Source organism: Micrasema longulum, unplaced genomic scaffold, assembly GCF_059751315.1.
Source record: "Micrasema longulum isolate JH-2025_06_02 unplaced genomic scaffold, ASM5975131v1 h1tg001591l, whole genome shotgun sequence".
Taxonomy (NCBI): Eukaryota; Metazoa; Arthropoda; class Insecta; order Trichoptera; family Brachycentridae; genus Micrasema; species Micrasema longulum.
Window position 1 is genome coordinate 206,421 of NW_028278773.1, and position 17,509 is coordinate 223,929.

The 17,509-nt window shown below is 36.4% G+C and overlaps 1 protein-coding gene across 1 annotated transcript in view; it reads right to left on the reverse strand.

The window, feature by feature from the left end:
• LOC148274761 (uncharacterized) overlaps nt 1–15,199 on the reverse strand; it is a 125,647-nt gene extending 110,448 nt beyond the window's left edge. The window contains exon 1 of the mRNA XM_088236635.1: nt 14,645–15,199. Coding sequence (XP_088092761.1) covers nt 14,645–14,740 — 96 coding nt within the window. The 5' untranslated portion in view covers nt 14,741–15,199. The remainder of the gene's footprint in view (nt 1–14,644) is intronic.
• Between the last annotated feature and the right edge of the window lie 2,310 nt (nt 15,200–17,509).

Here is a 17,509-nt window from a genome sequence, read left to right on the forward strand (position 1 = left end):
GCTGCTGCGAGTGCCTCGGACAGCCAGAAGGACGAATGCATCGATAATGGAAGAGCTCCATATTACAACTCGTCTATCGGTGATGTGCTTGAGGAGGATACTGTCTTTCTTTGGACATATTGCTAGACGTGAGCCAGACAATCTAGAAAAGGCAACAATGTCGGGCCGAGCTGAAGGTAGGAGAAGCCGGAGTAGAATCCCATATAGATGGACTGACCAAATAAAGGTGGCTTCGGGGCTAAAATTTGATGAGTCAGTCGGTCGGACTGAGGACAGAATGGAGTGGAACAGACTAATCAGAAGTGTTCATGGTGATCACGATCCTCAGCATTGAGGGACCGACTCGGAAGAAGAAGTTCGAGGACCGGCAATCGATCAGGCTACTTTTTATCCCGAAAAAAACATGTCTTCCCGTCAGAACTTATTTCTCCCTAGAATAAAGCACGCGAGCGAAGCCGCGGGTAAAATGTAGGTAAATAAATAGGCACAGGTATTCATTCTATGCTTCCATTGTTGTACCAACTTTCTCTGTCATTATTTTCTTTCGTTTCAATTCTATCTGAGTTTTCTTTGTGGCCGTTTCGCGTACCTATTCAAAGGAAAAAGAGCGTGGTCTCATTACTTTCCCCCACTACTCTCTCCTTTCACCCCACTCCGCGATTTCTTGCCGACCGGAGCGACGGTTTGCGAGCTCTGTGGTCAAGTGGGTTACATTGTCGTTTTCTAATATCGACAAAAATTTCGTGAATCTACTGCATACAATAAGTGATGCTTCGATGTCCACCGACTTCCCACCGAAGACATTGTTTCAATTTGTGAAGGTACTGGACATTAGACATTTTTATAAAAGAGTCATTGACACATTTCTGGTCATACAATTACAAGAGGAGATCCCAGCAGAATGCTCGTGCGAGATTCTCCTGAAATATGAATTATTTAGTACCAAAAACACGTACGAGTTTTGCAATAGTCCTTAAAATGTACCATGATTAGAATGACAGTTGTCAGAAAAAGTGACGACATAACTTTGTAGTAACGTCAAAGGAGTTATTTATATTGACACACGAAAAATCATTTGTATCTGGCGTGTTAATTTATTTTTTTATTGCAATACGTGAAACATAACGTGGCGGCCTCCGTGGTGTAGTGGTCAAGACGCTTGACTCACGCACGGAAGGTTCCGGGTTCGATTCCCGGTGAGAACACAAAAATTAAAAATGTGATTTTTCTCAAGCCTGGTTGTTCTGTAATGTAATTCACCACTGCAATTGGGCCTCCTGGCCTGTTGTGGTGCAAAAAAAAAAATGAAATGAAATGAAATGAAAAATAAATCAACATTAATATATAAAATCAGCTTTAAAACTAAAATAAACCTAATTATTAACTCTTGTGTGGCTATTATGTCACACTAGTCGACACAGGACAGAAGATTTGATATATCTCTCTTATTTTTAAAAACCATAAACTAGTATTTTTTGTAATCTTCAAATGGACATTTTCACACCGGATTTGGAAAGTAAAATTTGTATAATTATGCTGGAGATTATGCGCGAAGAATGAATGTCCGCTAATTCAACAACACATTTTTATAAGAGAGAGCACGAAGACAGAACTCATAATAAGGAAGACAGAGACGCTGTTCTGTGGCGGGTGTTGGGTAAAACAGATTCAGTATTCAGTCGGTTTATGACTGTGGGGCGCACGCGCGTAATATGAGAAGCGTATTTATGATTTTTATTTTATTTTGCTACAACAGGGCAAAATTATATCTTTATTTGCATAAATTATGGAAAAGGAATGATTAAACAGTACGCCTCTATTTTTTTATTTTTTTTAATGCCTGAATTTCAGACTATTCCGTCTTTTACTAGTGGTAACACGATGTTACATCACCGCGCGCAAAGGGATTATTTACCGTAGTCTTTTAAGAGTTAACGACGTTCTTACAATGTTACGTCATTTTGCAAAGATGCTAACATCTTTAAAGATGGGACAAATTGATCAACGTAATTCGAAAAATCGAAGCTCAGTAAGAATAACATTTCTAACATGAAGACTCTCTTTGGCATTAGTGTAGCCATTTTTGTTATTTTTCTCGAAAACACCAAAACGGGAGTTTGCTATCTTTGCTTCCAATGCCCTCAATGTATGTAGTTTTTTTTTACATTAAAGATAATGTTCCCTTACTGCGTTGTCCCGTGCCGAGACATTTAAATGATTTTTAAACATGGCTTATTAAACGTTAATAAATCATAATCTTAAATACGTATAAAACATAATAAAAACACATAAAACTCACAAATAAAAACATATTTCTACCTATTTGGCCTGATCCACTAATCAATCCGTGCGCATCCTACCTCCATTATCTATTTCTAAATGGCGATTTAAAATTGACAGTGGTTTCTCATTGTCCTTATGGACAATGGAAGTAGGTTGTACACTTTAATGGAGAAGTAGACCAATCCTCGTCGACCGAAACTTGTGATAATTTTCGATTGCTTTTGCAGCATCAGGGTGGAATGCCGAGTAACTCTAGTAATTGTGTGTGGTGTCACGGGATATATTGAATATTTTTTGTTTGCATTTGTTTTTTTTTTTGCCAGTTTAATCAACCCTGAATGGCTGATCAACGAACGCGAGGGCCGATTACACGAGGCCAAAGGGCCGTATTTTCTAGCATGTGGCAGACTATTGCCTGCTAGTTGTAATTTAATTACACAAATGGTTAAGGATATGTCAGTGTATCTAGTAAGCGCCCGTTATGTCGGTCATCATTTAATTAGTGAATTCCTAATTGTTCGCGTAATAGTGTCGACTCGGATATCACATATCATATCACCTTGACTGGGCGCGGCCTTAACTACGCTAAGTTTTTAAATATCGCTCGTCATTATCCTATAACCTATTTTTTTATATTTTTTTTAATATTTAATATTGATGTTGTACACACTTCAATAATAGGTTACCGACGAAGATACTTTAAATGTTCATGCAAGTATACTCATTTTCGTACACAAATATCGTTTTTTTTTTTACAGACAGTCGAAGATAATTCTGTTAACTTCGCATTGTAATCGGGTCTCTGGGTACGTATTCTAATGGGAAGTTAAAATTTATTTTCAATTTTATCTACAAAGTAAAGTTAAGTTTTCTGCATGATTTATAATAATAAAAATACTTTATATACATCGTCAGACTGATGTCGGTCACGACAAAATCCAGTCACTGGTAAATAATTTATAAAATTATTATAAATAAAAGTGGAATAAAACTGTAAAGTATTTTTATTATTATAATTAAAATGCAGTTCCACCAAGAAATGTCAGTAGAAAAACTCAACATATTTTCTGCATGAAAAATAGAATATGTTTACATTTTTTGTGAGTCCGAGCCTAGCCTAGAATTTTTTACACAAATATACACACTTTCGTACGTAAATGTCGATTTTAGTTTATACCGTCGCAGCCCTGGGATGCGAATATGAACGGCTATCTTCATCGTTATATACTGAGACGGTATTTATTTATTTATGACAAAATACAAGGTTTTTAAACTTTACATATTACATTTTATTACATATTTTATTAGTACGAAATATTCCCAATCAGCAAAAGTGCTGGTATGAGGTAAAACTAATATCGAAATTTATGTACGAAAGTGTGTATATTTGTATGAAAATTCTAGGCTAGGTTCGGACTCACGGACCGAAGGTCCGTGGTTCAAATCTCACTCTACCCCAACTCGATTCCCACAGTCTAATAGTGAGTTATTTACAACTCGTTGAAAATGCCCCTTAAAATAAAATATTTGGGTAAATCAAAAGAACATAAATATTTAATTTTTATTTTTAAATAACCATGTCGGGAATCGAACCCAAGACCTCTTGCATGGTAGGCAAACGCTCTAACCGTTACACAGGGAGGCCGACTTTTTTTAGAACTAGCTCATTTGGTTGCAATTAAATATTACCTTTTTTAAATTAACATACTGTGTATCAAAAATTAATTTGTGGAAGTTTTGCGAACGCGCCAGCACTTATTGATCGACGTATAATATTACAAGTTATGCACGTGTGAGTTAATACAATAGCCGACAGGTGGCATTGTTTACCGTGACCTAAAGAGCAGGGCCGCGATTACGAACGGCTATCTTCATCGGTATATCCTGAGACGGTAAAACTTATATCGATATTTATGTACGAATGTGTGTATATTTGTATGAAAACTCAAAGTATCTTCGTCGGTAACCGGTAATTGAATATTTTTAAAAAAATATTGTAAACATATTCTAGTTTTCATACAGAAAATTTAACTTTACTTTGTAGATAATTTTTTATTTTTTTATTAATAAATTTCATAAAAAGTACATGTTTTTGTGAAATTCTAAACGTATCTACTTTTACACATCTAGTAAATGTTATTACTGTAACTCTCCAAAAAAGAGACTTACTCTTGTGCTTGAAGAGTGACGTACACTGTTTGAGTTGTTTATTTATAGGAGTTTATATAATTTTAAATACGAGTACATAAAAAAGAAAAATAAAAATATGGGACATATAAAGAAAAAACACAAAACAATAATACATTTATACTAATTAAAATTTTATGTTTTTTTGAAGAAAAATTTTTAATTCCCATCAGAGTACGTACTCTGGCCTAATAATATGTTGTCCCAATTTAGCAGCTTAAATATTATATTTTATTGTGATGTTGTTTTTCAGCATGGCCACACATGTTAGGCATTCGTCAATTGGACACATGCACGAGAATATCGATGACAGATGATATTTGTGACGTCAGCAGATCACGTCACTTGTCACCCAGTTTAGAAATCCAATCGCACAGAAGCTTACTTAACTTCCAATAAAATTATCTAGAATTTTCGCAATTAAACCCAGATTTATGCACATACCGACAGAATGGCGTTTATTCAAAATGTTTATTTGATCACTTGTATTAAAAAAAAATACATAGGTACTATTAACATATTACGACAGAGATGAAGAACATTTAAGAGAAGGTAATATAGAAGTCTAGGCATCTACAGGGCGTATGACCTGTCAATGGCTGGTTTAAGTAAGCACTTTACACATTGTGTAACATTCACCATTCTGCCCAAATTTGAACATTTATAATAATTCAATTCTTTCATCTGTTGATGTTTGTGAAGTAAAAGAGCTGAAACCTTTATTTATGCGGGTGAGATTCATCTAAATGAATTATTTCACCTACACACTAGGCAACGCCTGAAAATGTTATTTTTTCAATTTCTATACTTTTTCATGGACCAGGTGGATTTATCAACAATATTTTGAGTTTGTCCAAATTATTGTAGACAAGGACTGGATTCAACTCCCCGGGTAGCTGTTTTTATTAGCATATTACAACAGAGATGAAGAACAAAGTCTAGGCATCTACAGGGCGTATGACATGTCAATGGCTGGTTTATGTGGCCACTTAACACATTGTGTAACATTCATAGGTACGTTTCAGTTGCACTTAAACGTAGTTATGCAGAAAGCAGCCAGTCCACAATTTGGAAAAAATGAGGTATTAATGTTATCGAATTCAGGATGGCGAATTCTATGTTTTGTTTAAAACAGCTTCAAACAGTTTCATACAAAAAACTGTAATAATCATCTTCTGAAAATTTTATGATGTCACAATGTCATAAAAATGAATGTCACCTCATACTTTTACACCCGAACACGGGTGTTCTTAACACAAAAGGTCACATCCGAAACCACGATGATCAGTATGGGCAAGAAGACATATTAGCATATTTAAAAAGATAATAAGAACAAAGATTTTTTTTTTAAATAAAATATTTTTAAAAACAAATGGTTGCTTACTTCTGCAGGGGAGAAGTGGGGAGAGCGCGGCGCAGTATCAGACTCCCCCCTTCCCACTACTCGTTTTACCCCTGCAGAAGTAAACAACCATTTGCTATTTTTGATATTTTATTTTTTAAAATTTTATTCGCTTTAAAAAAATATTTTAACGTGCCAATATGTCTTCTTGCTCATACTGATCATCGTGGTTTCGGATGTGACGGGGTTTTACGAACACCCTGTATATATTTATTGAAATATTTCAGTTGAAACCTTTTTTTATAGAATTGTATTTTTTTTTTTAAAGAAGATAATTCTGGTTGTAATATTCAATTGTCCGCCTCGTGGTGTAATGGTCAGCGCATTTGCCTACCACGCACAATGCAAGAGGTCTCGGGTTCGATTCCCAACAGGGTTAATATGAAATACTTATTTAATAGGGTGTTTTCACACTAAAATATTTCATAGTCCCTGGACTGGTCCCCGAAGCGTAAGACTGATCATCTTACCTTCATGTTACAAAATACGATCAAGACATGCTGCGATTGGTGTACCAATGCAGTGCCCTATGTACCATTAGATGCGGATAGGGAATGATGATGATGAATATTCAATTTGTAACAATACCTCATTTAGGTTTTTATTACCTTCATACCTGCCCTTACCGGTACCGATAAGGTCTGTGAGGAATGAGGTAATAAGAGAACGGACGCAGCAAACTCCGGTGACAACGGTCATCAAGCGGAGGCGATACGCTTGGCTGGGCCATACACTGCGGATGCCTCCTGAGAGCCTCAACCACGATTGCCAACTTTACAAGGCACGAATGAGTTTAGGGAGCGTGGACATGGAGCCGTGATGAAGCTGAATTTTAAGAGTTACATAGTTCGCCTTGAGCTACGAAACTAACACAACAACAATAATAATAGATACAATATTTTGAGTTTGTCCAAATTTTTGTAGACAAGGACTTGATTTAACTCCCTGGGGAGCTGTTTATATTAACATATTACAACAGAGATGAAGAACATTTCAGAGAAGGTAAAATAGAAGTCTAGGCATCTACAGGGCTTATGACCTGCCCTTGGCTCGTTTAAGTGGCCACTTTACACACTGTGTAACATTTACCATTTTGCCCATATTCGAACATCTATATTCCTTTAACTCTTTCATCCGTTGATGTTTGCGAAGTTAAAGAGCTAAAACCTTTATTTATGCGGGTGAGAATCATCTAATTTAATTATTTCTATTATATAGAGATAAAGAACATTTAAGAGAAGGTAATTTAGAAGTAGAGGCATCTAAAGGGCTTATGACTTGTCAATGGCTGGTTTAAGTGGCCACTTTACACACATGCCTAGACTTCTATATTACCTTCTCTTAAATGTTCTTTATATCTGTTGTAATATATTAATATAAACAGCTCCCCAGGGAGTTAAATCCAGTCCTTGTCTACAAAAATTTGGACAAACTCAAAATATTGTTGATAAATCCACCTGGTCCATGAAGAAGTATAGAAATGTAAAAAATAACATTTTCAAGCATTGTCTAGTATGTAGGTGAAATAATTTAATTAGATGAATTTCACCCGCATAAATAAAGGTTTAAGCTCTTTGACTTCACAAACATCAACATATGAAAGAATTGAAGGAATAAAGCTGTTTAAATATGGGCAGAATGGTGAATGTCACAGTGTGTAAAGTGGCCACTTAAACCAGCCATTGACAGGTCATAAGCCCTGTAGATGCCTAGACTTCTATTTACCTTCTCTTAAATGTTCTTTATCTCTGTTGTAATATGTTAATAATAGATACAATGGAAACAAACACAATTATAATGATGACGTCTTCCCGCTATAAAAACGTCAACCGTGTGAAAAAAAAAAGAGCGATTGTCTTCTGTTTTACTTCCGCATGTGTGCGTGTACCTTACAGGCAAACAAGAACACAAAACACTATACTATAGTCCTTAAAATATACCCTGAATAGAATGACAGCTGTCAGCAAAAGTGACGACATAACTTTGTAGTAACGTCTAAGGAGTGATTTATATTGACTCACGAAAAATCATTCGTATCTGGCATGTTAATTCATTTGTTTAATACAATGCTCGACATATAAATCAACATAATTATACAAAATCAGCTTTAAAACTAAAAAAAAACAATATATACCTAACATATTACAACAGAGATGAAGAACATTTCAGAGAAGGTAATATAGAAGTCCAGGCATCTACAGGGCTTATGACCTGTCTTTCTTCATCTCTGTTGTAATATGTTAATATAAACAGCTCCCGGGGGAGTTGAATCCAGTCCTTGTCTACAAAAATTTGGACAAACTCAAAATATTGTTAGTATATACCTAATTATCAACGACGTTTTTACAAGGTTATATAATTTTGCAAAAATGTTGAAAAGAGATGGGACAAATTGGTCAATGTAAATCGAACGAAAAAAATAATCATTTGATGTTGTACATGAAAAAAGGTATAAATGTCTTTTTTTGGTGAATAATTGTCTTAAACACATAATAGGCTTGTTTTCGCGTTTTTATATTAATTTTCGAACACAGAGTTTCATGTTTGCATGAAAAAACTGATAAAATCGATTTGATCGGTACATAGTCAGTGATCAGTGATCAGTGATCAGTGATTTTCATCACTAGTGACATTAGTTTGGCAGCTGTCATTTTAATCAAGCTATGCATTACACGATTGTCCTATGTTTGACGCCGAGAGGTTAAACTGCGTACAAATGTGCGCACAATGCGGCCAAAGTTTTGAAAACCCAGAGGAAGTAATAAAAAATGAAGCCACTGCCGAAAGATACATTGACTTTCTAAAGGCCATAGTCACAAACATGAAAAAAAAATAATGAAGGAATTGATTCAGATCCGTGAAAATTAACTATTGTGCAAAATACACATACCAGGAAAAAAAGCTTTGTATGCATAAGCAAAGCAGTGAATAAAGGGGACAAGAGGGGAAAAAAATCAAGCTATATTTTAAGGACTATTGCCAATATCTAAACTATCGTTAAAAATACAAACGAAACGTCAAGCCTTTTCTCCGCGGAGGTAGGCAGAGAAGATACAACGCCATTTTAGCATGACAATAAAAAAATAACATAATTCCCTTTCCGCACTCAATGGTGCATAGGGCACTGCATCGGTACATCAATCGCAGCATATCTTGATCATTTTTTGCAGGTAAGATGATCAGTCTTACGCTTCAGGTATACCAGGAAAAAAAGCTTTGTATGCATAAGCAAAGCAGTGAATGAAAAATCAAGCTATATTTTAAGGACTATTACCAATATCTGAACTATCATTAAAAGTACAAACGAAACGTCAAGCCTTTTCCCCGCGGAGGTAGGCAGAGAAGATACAACGCCATTTTAGCATGACATTAAAAAAAAAAACATCATTCCCTTTCCGCACCCAATGGTGCATAGGGCACTGCATCGGTACATCAATCGCAGCATATCTTGATCATTTTTTGCAGGTAAGATGATCAGTCTTACGCTTCAGGTACCGGTCCAGGGACTAAGAAATCGATGGTCCCTAGTAGAGCAGTACAACGTTAGTTTTACCAACACTGTTGCTGTTGCATGGACATCGTTTTTACTACCGACAATATTATGCCTAGAAGCTGACTAAATAACGTGATTTTCAATCAAATAAATTATTGTATACTACGTATATTTTTATTGTGACAACCGGTGGCTTCAAACCTGCGGCGCCAGTTTTTCAGTAAGCAGTCATATCACTCCACTACTTCGGGAATTGCACTGGCTACGTTTTTCACAGAGGGTGGAATACAAACTCTGTTGGCTCGTGTATAAGTCACTGCACAACTCTGCTCCAGAATATCTAAGGGAACTCGGCATTCCAGATGAACTAGCTGACAGACGTCTTACGCTTGTATCAGCTGCATCTACGTCGAAAGGAAAAGTTATTATATCTCTACGCAAACAGCGCACTAAATTCGGCGAACGTGCATTTGCGGTCGCAGGCCCTACGGCATGGAATGCTCTCCCAGCAGGGGTCCGAAACTGTGAGAGTGAAGTGATGTTTCGGAAGAAACTTAAAACTCACTTGTTCTCTAAATCATTTAAATAAATTCTTAGCGTGTGGTGACAAAGTACATTAATTTTCTTAAATTAAAAAGTTAAAATTAAATTTATATCTTTTATATAATCACTTTGTAAAAGCGCCCTTGAGATATTACGAAAATGGCGCTATATAAGTTATCCATAATTATTATTATTATTAACCACTGCGCCGCGGCGCCTGTCAATTTATTTTTCTTTTAAAAAAAATAATTTAAAAAATTAAAAGTTTAAAAAAATAATAAAATATTTGCTTTGTATTGTTAATCTAAGTACTTAGAGAAATAATTTAAATTTAAGCAGGCTTTTCTCCGCTCTATTTCCTTTTTAAGGATTTTACTTGAAAGCAGCTAATACCTGATCAACTCTTGAATTTAGAGCGCTATAAATCAAACTTGGCGAGGTGATGTAGCGTGTAGCTAACAACTGAATTCCCGTGTAGTCCGATTTTACAAACATTCATATTTTACGATGGAATTATTCTGGGAACGCGTGTCGAGAATCGGTTGTCTCGCCACGCGAATATGACCTTTATCGCGTCGTTACTATTGACAACAATTTTTAAAGTCATCGATCGAGAGAGGCGATCGGTCCGCGACTCTTATTGGCCGAGAACAAGTTTTAAATTTGAAATCCGATTCGGAATAACTATTCCACAAAAAAAAAACTAGATGATTTGATAACAAGCGAACTTTAGCGAGCGAGCATAGCGCCGTTTTTCTGAAGGTTAAAGAAAATGATAAGACACTTTGTAATTTTTTACTACATACGAGAAAAATATCATAAAACTAATAGTTTCAGGTATTCTGAATTACCCATCATCAGGTGTAAATAATACCAGTAGCTCAATCTCAAATAACTATCGACGTGCTAATAAGCGACGTGATAACAATTACTCACCACGGTTGTTTATCGTATTCGCGATCACAGTGGAACATCCGTGAACACCTAATATTAAATGTCAAAATATATACATATACGTTTAATCCTGCTGCGCAATCACATATTTGAATTTCACCGGTGTAAATATGGAAAATATTCCAAAAATGCTATTTTTATTTATTATTTATCACGCTATTTATTGCATTTCGCCGGCGGTTGGCAAGCCAAATGTCAGTCACCATAGTAATACTTATTTAATTTTCACTTTTTTGTATTAGATACTCCTTACTATTTTGCAAATGCAATATATTGCATTATTTTTTTATAGTAAACGCCGATTTTTCGCCAGTGAACTGTATTTATTTACGAGGAAAACAAAAAACAAACCGACACGAGCGTTAACTTAAAGATTACACACGCGTTGACCTATGACCGCGATAAATTAAGCATGTCCATTATTGTTCATTGTGATGGCGCAAATGCTTAGCGTGTTTTTAAGCACGTCGATAGTTATTTGTGATTAAGCTACTAGTATTTAAAGAGCCTGGCAAGAGTATACATTTTGCTAAATCTCCCCCTCCAAGCCCAGATCCGTAAAGTATCGGGCTATTAGGTAGGGGACGAGCTCTTTAACATCCTCAAGTTCAACCAGTGGTCCCCCGAGGATGAGGCTCCTTTATGATGTAAAGCATCACATTCACATATAACACGTATAGGTGTTTCCTCATCTGCACTGCAGAACCTACATCTAGAAGTTTGGGAAAGGTTCATTTTAGCAAGGTGTTTGTTCAATCTGCAGTGCCCCGGGCGGGCTCTAGTGATAACCCTCACTTGATGAGGCTGAGCTTTATGAGATCGAAGGCAAATTGTTACTTTGCATGGTGCTGGCCAGATACTTTTTGCCAGAGCATTACGCTCTGCTTCCTGGCCCATGGCCTAAGCTCAATGCGAGGAGCACGTTTGGGCAGCTCACGGTAGGGCCCAGGGCCTGTTGGGGCAGTCTCAGCTCCCAACCTTGCCAGTTCATCAGCTGCCTCGTTACCGTCGATGTTTGGGTGTCCAGGTACCCAAATTAATGTCACACCATTACACTCACCGCCACAATGTACCCATAGTTACTTAGTACTGTTTATTTATAATAGAGCTGCATTTCACGAGCATGCATACGCTACCAAAAATTGAAGGATACTTATTTTTGATACATAAAAAAGTTTGTATTTTAACGTTAACAATCAACATTCGTTTTTGGTGGACCCCAATCAGGTTCATTCCTTAACCTAGCCGGACCGAAGGGGGGGATTCGAATCCCCCATAGACCGATTTGGTCAATTTAACTTTTTGTACATAAGCATTCGGCAAACTAACAAAAATGAATAAAATACACGAATAAGTAAAATATTTGTACGCGAAAACGTGAATAAATTATTGCACGGTCATAAACACTTCCAACGTTTTACTCTCCTGACGCCATACACAAGTAGGCGCTGGGGTCGTTTGGTCCCCCCGTTCGGATCATGTGTAATTTTTGGATGCTTAGTGAGGGAAATGTTAAATTCCTTATAATTTCGACCCATTTCTTTTCGCTGGATTTTTAGGAACGAAAAAACAATATTAGCTCACGTTTATTATATTTTTAAAACGTATTCCTGTCATTGCATCACAGTAACTTAGAAGAGCTTCGCAATTGCGCCGCTAGGCGTAGTTTGACGTTTACAATAAATAACATTTATTTTTTAATATTAATTGTTTTAAGCTTTGTAAATCACTCATGAGCAAATATTTACCAATGAAAAGTTACACAATATTTTTTACAATGTTTATCCGAAAAGTTTTTACACGCTTTCATGACACAATTGGGCATTTTCGTTTCGATTATAAACGTCACGCCTAGCTGCAGGTTGAAGAATGACTAAATACGGTTCGGGCATGAGTTAATTGTCATAATTTTTTAGGATTCGGGGCATCTATGTATTAATACATATGTCAATGGTGGTTGTCAAATAAATCACTATTTCAACATTGACAAAATAAAAAGAGAATCGTGTGGCATAGCCACACGAGGGCTGAATCAACAAATTAGAGCCGGGCTGTGGTCCTGTGGCTAGCGTCTCGGACTCACAGATCAAAGGTCCGTGGCTTGAATCCCACTCTACCCCAAGTTGATTCCCATTTTCTAATAGTGAGTTATTTACAACTCGTTGAAAATGGCCCTCAAAATTGAATATTTGGGTAAATCCTAAGAACGCAAATATTTTTTTTTTCAAATAAAACAAAATATGTTCAAAAGAACATTAAACTACCTTAACAATAAAAAGATAAATATTTTTTCAGAGACGAGACGCCGCCGCCACCTTGTCGGTAAGTTTCAACTAAACCGAGATGTGTGTAATATTTACAGCTTTATAACGTCATACACAAATTAATATTCAGAAACAAAATTATATTGCTTAAATCCGCTGGCACGAAATTATTCATGAAATTATTTCGCATTGGCGAATTTCTAGAGTTCGTACATTTAGTTCCAAGCCAATAACTTTTTAGCAACTTAACTGCCATTCTGTTGCATACGTAAAAACATTTCTCTGTGGCTTATTTTTGATTCCTAGAAAAACTGACATAATCATTATTCAATAGGCGAATAACTTCGCGTTGAAAATGGGCACAGCGGATTTACTCGCCATAAAAATGGAATTGGCAACATTCCATATTCGGCTAAAATTCGAAAAATAATTTATGGCGTTTAGCAATAATGCCGTACTGCGCAAAGGTACTTGAGTAAGAACTTATTATTAAATAGTATATTCTGTGGTCGCGTCACTATTTTGGAAATTTTTGACAGTTGATTTTAAATATGGAGGTTATGAATGCTCCTTTGATATTGTTACAAAAATAGACTTTTTCAGTGTATACTCAACGTGTTTATATTACGGAACGGTTTTATACAAATGTACGGCGTATGTTTACATCGAGTCGACCAGATGTTGTGATTCACTGTAAATTCGGGTCCAACGAGGATAAATTTCGAACGTAAACTGTTTAAAGTTTTAATGAAATAATAAATAATAACCGGGAGTTATGGATCGCTGGATGTTATTAATCTCGGGCTGGGGCACGTAAGTAATATTAATTCGCATTTGTATTCTAGAGTGTGATGTGTAAACACAAAACACTGGACGAATCGTGTCCTTGGATTATTTATAAGGAACCGACTCATTCGATATTCCTGAATAATTCGCGTCGAATCGTGACGCAAACGCGCGATCAAAATCGGAAAAGATTAAAATATCAGACGTGTAAATGATTTATCGAACTGCATTCTTCTCGTCCGAAATAAACGGCCCGCATTCGTAAATAAATATAACGCGGACGATATGCGGCGTTCGGTTATTGAATTGTTTTGACACAATATGATCGCCGGTAGACTTATGTAATCGCTACAATCGAATGACAATGCCCGCACGAAATACGTGTGCTCTATTATGACAAGTGGGGGTTTGACAGCTCCGGTGTGAATCCGAATCTGGACGTCGGAAGATCTCCGGTTGACGCGACGGAATCGCAATTTCCAAAACGCCAGCGATTAGGTCATGTTTACGAGCGTGTTTATTATAGCCAGGGCGTTCGGGAACGAAAAACGAAAATAGGTCAACTCCCGTTTAGCGAGTGACAGGCGCTAAAGATCTTCCGCGCGGGGAAACCAAAAAACACAAAAGAACGGAGAAAGTGCTAGTTTTCGATTGAAATTTCGGGGTTTTGTGCGTGTTTCAGATTTGATCGAGGAGTCGGTCGCAGATATCATACATCACACACCCCCTTACCTGTTTATTGCCTCTGTCAGCTCCGTTGGTCTTCGCCTCCGCGGGGTTTTCACTGGATTCTTGGTTCTCGCCACTTTTAACACCTTCCAGAGCCATGTTTGCTATCCGTTTCCCACTAACATGCACGCACAAGAGATTTTGGATTCACTTCACAGCGAAACACACTCCGTCCGGCGATTTGTCGTGCGGCGCTCGCGGTACTAGTCAAACTTAAAAAATATGTGCCGTAGTACGCATTGCCGCCGCGTGAATTTTTGTGACTGCGGCGCTAGTGCGGCGGAAAGGGAGACCGATCGATATTACGACTCGCTCAAAATGTCCGATATTTTGTAGCGAACTTTCTGACGATCTTTTTATACATTTTTTTTCCCAACCATAATTTAATATGATAACGTTCAATATTAATTTTATGAATTTTCTTTCAATACTTAACTCTGCTTTTCCGCATTTTACTGTAAACCTTATATTAGTAGTACAAACTTAAAAGTTGCCAAAGTTAGTGATAACTCTTTATTTAGTTTTAAACGTGAAACTAATGTATTCTTTTATATTTATTTCACTGTTGTTTAAATGTTTATAGGCTCTATGTTTCAGATCCCGACTAGCTAAGAATCTCCTGCTAACAACTAAAAAACAATAATAATGTTTAAAACGTAAATATAAATTTACAAAATATTAAAAATAAGTCAATAATGGATCACTATCCGCTTTGAACTTCTTGTCATGATAAAATTCCGAGTTTAATTCTTGGTGAAGCCTCAATTAATTGTTTTGTCATCTGAATGAGAAATTTTAGTGTATTAAAAAAAAAATACTTGTATTTATTTATTTTACAGAAAAAAAACAGTCACCAATGATATAATAATATAAAAAAGATACGGTTTAAAAACAGACCAGTAAAGTTTCTAAATAAAAATCATATAAAATTGTGGTACAACAAAAGGGTGTGTTTGTGTGTATTTGTAAGTGTAGGGGTGTGAGAGTGTGTATTTGTGTGGAAGTAAGTGTTCAGGTGTGTGTAAACGTGAGCATCATTAAATATCAAGTGGGAGCGTATCGCAGCCAGAAAGAATGAGTCTTTATTTATTTTCAAATAAATAGTTAAAAATAATAATTAAGGATAACTTATAAAGCGCCATTTTCGTAATATAATACCTCAAGGGCGCTTTACAAAGTGATTTTATAAAGATATAAATTTAATTTTAACTTTTTAATTTAAGAAAAATAATGTACTTTTTCATATTACTTTTCCACCACATGCTAAGAATTTATTCAAATGATTTAGAGAACAAGTGGGTTTTAAGTTTCTTCCGAAATATCACTTCACTCTCACAGTTTCGGATTTCTGCTGGGAGAGCATTCCATGCCGTAGGGCCTGCGACCGCAAATGCACGTTCGCCGAATTTAGTGCGCTGTTTGCGTAGAGGCATAATAACTTTTCCTTTCGACGTAGATGTAGCTGATCTAAGCGTAAGACGTCTGTCAGCTAGTTCATCTGGAATGCAGAGTTCTCTTAGATATTCTGGAGCAGAGTTGTGCAGTGACTTATACATAAGCCAACACAGTTTGTATTCCACCCTCTGTGGAAAACGTAGCCAGTGCAATTCCCGAAGTAGTGGAGTGATATGACTGAATTTAGAGATTCCAAAAATAAGTCTCGCTGCGGCTTTTAGTACAGCCTGTAGGCGAGTCATTTTATTCATTGGTAGACTATAAAAGACTTAGAAATAGAAAGAGTTAGACTATAAAACTTAGCCAAAAAAAAGCAAAAGAATTGTGTATCGTCTTATCAGCGCAATGTTCTTTTAAAGTTTTGTAAATTTGAAATTACTCCATGTGTGACGTCACAAGCTCTCTTCGGTGAGTTCTGCTAATTTGTGAATTAGTTTACCGTAAACCGAAAATCTACTTTTACCTTTCTACTTTGAACCTTGACGATTTAAATTTGGTTAATGTTTGCCTAAGACTCGTTCTTTAATTCTTTGGACACGTTGCGCACAGCAACGAGGATAGCCTGAAGCGACTGGTTTAGGTAGATGGCGTGGAGGGAAAAATAGGAAGAGATAGATCTTTTTTTTTTTTTATTTATATCCCTACAGAGATGAGGTAGAATTTTTTTCAAATTCAAGGTTCAGGATTATGGATATTCGAGCGTTTACAGGGCTTATGACCTGTCATTGGCTGGGTTAAGTGGCCACTTTATGTAGGTACTACAACATTCCCCATTACGCTTATTTTAGCGAATATCCACACCAGGTAACATTTTTGGTTTTTGTATATATGCTACGAATCAAGAACCCATCCACAAGCGAGTTGGAAGCGCCATCTATGCATTGATATTGAAGTTAAGTATTTAATTAGCAGATTACTTTATTTTATGTAGTTATGTTTATTAATTATAGTTTATGTGTGCAGGTACACGAACCAAAAAAGAGGTAGATCTCCTGCACGATGGACCGATCAGATCAGACAGTGGCAGGCACCTCAGCAGTTGGAGCGCTGCGTGCGGCGAAGTCGAAGAAGAGTTGGAGGAGAACTGCCGGGACGGCCACAAAGAGTCACGATCCTCAGTCATGAGGACAGCGAATAAGAAGAAGAAACCAAAAATGGCTGATTCGGAAAAATTAGTTACGTAGTTCAAAGAAGTTCGTTTTTATTAATATCATTACTTAATTATTTGTTTTGTTTCATACTCTTACGTTTATTTACAATTTAGCTAGCGGACTTCTCCCAAGTGGCATGATAAAGAAGGTTAGGCGCAACAATGAAGTTCATAATCATGAAATGAGAAGTGGAGACGTCTTCAGGCTTTCTCAGGTGAGACTGACTGGAACTCACACCTGTTTTACAAAAGATCGAAACTGT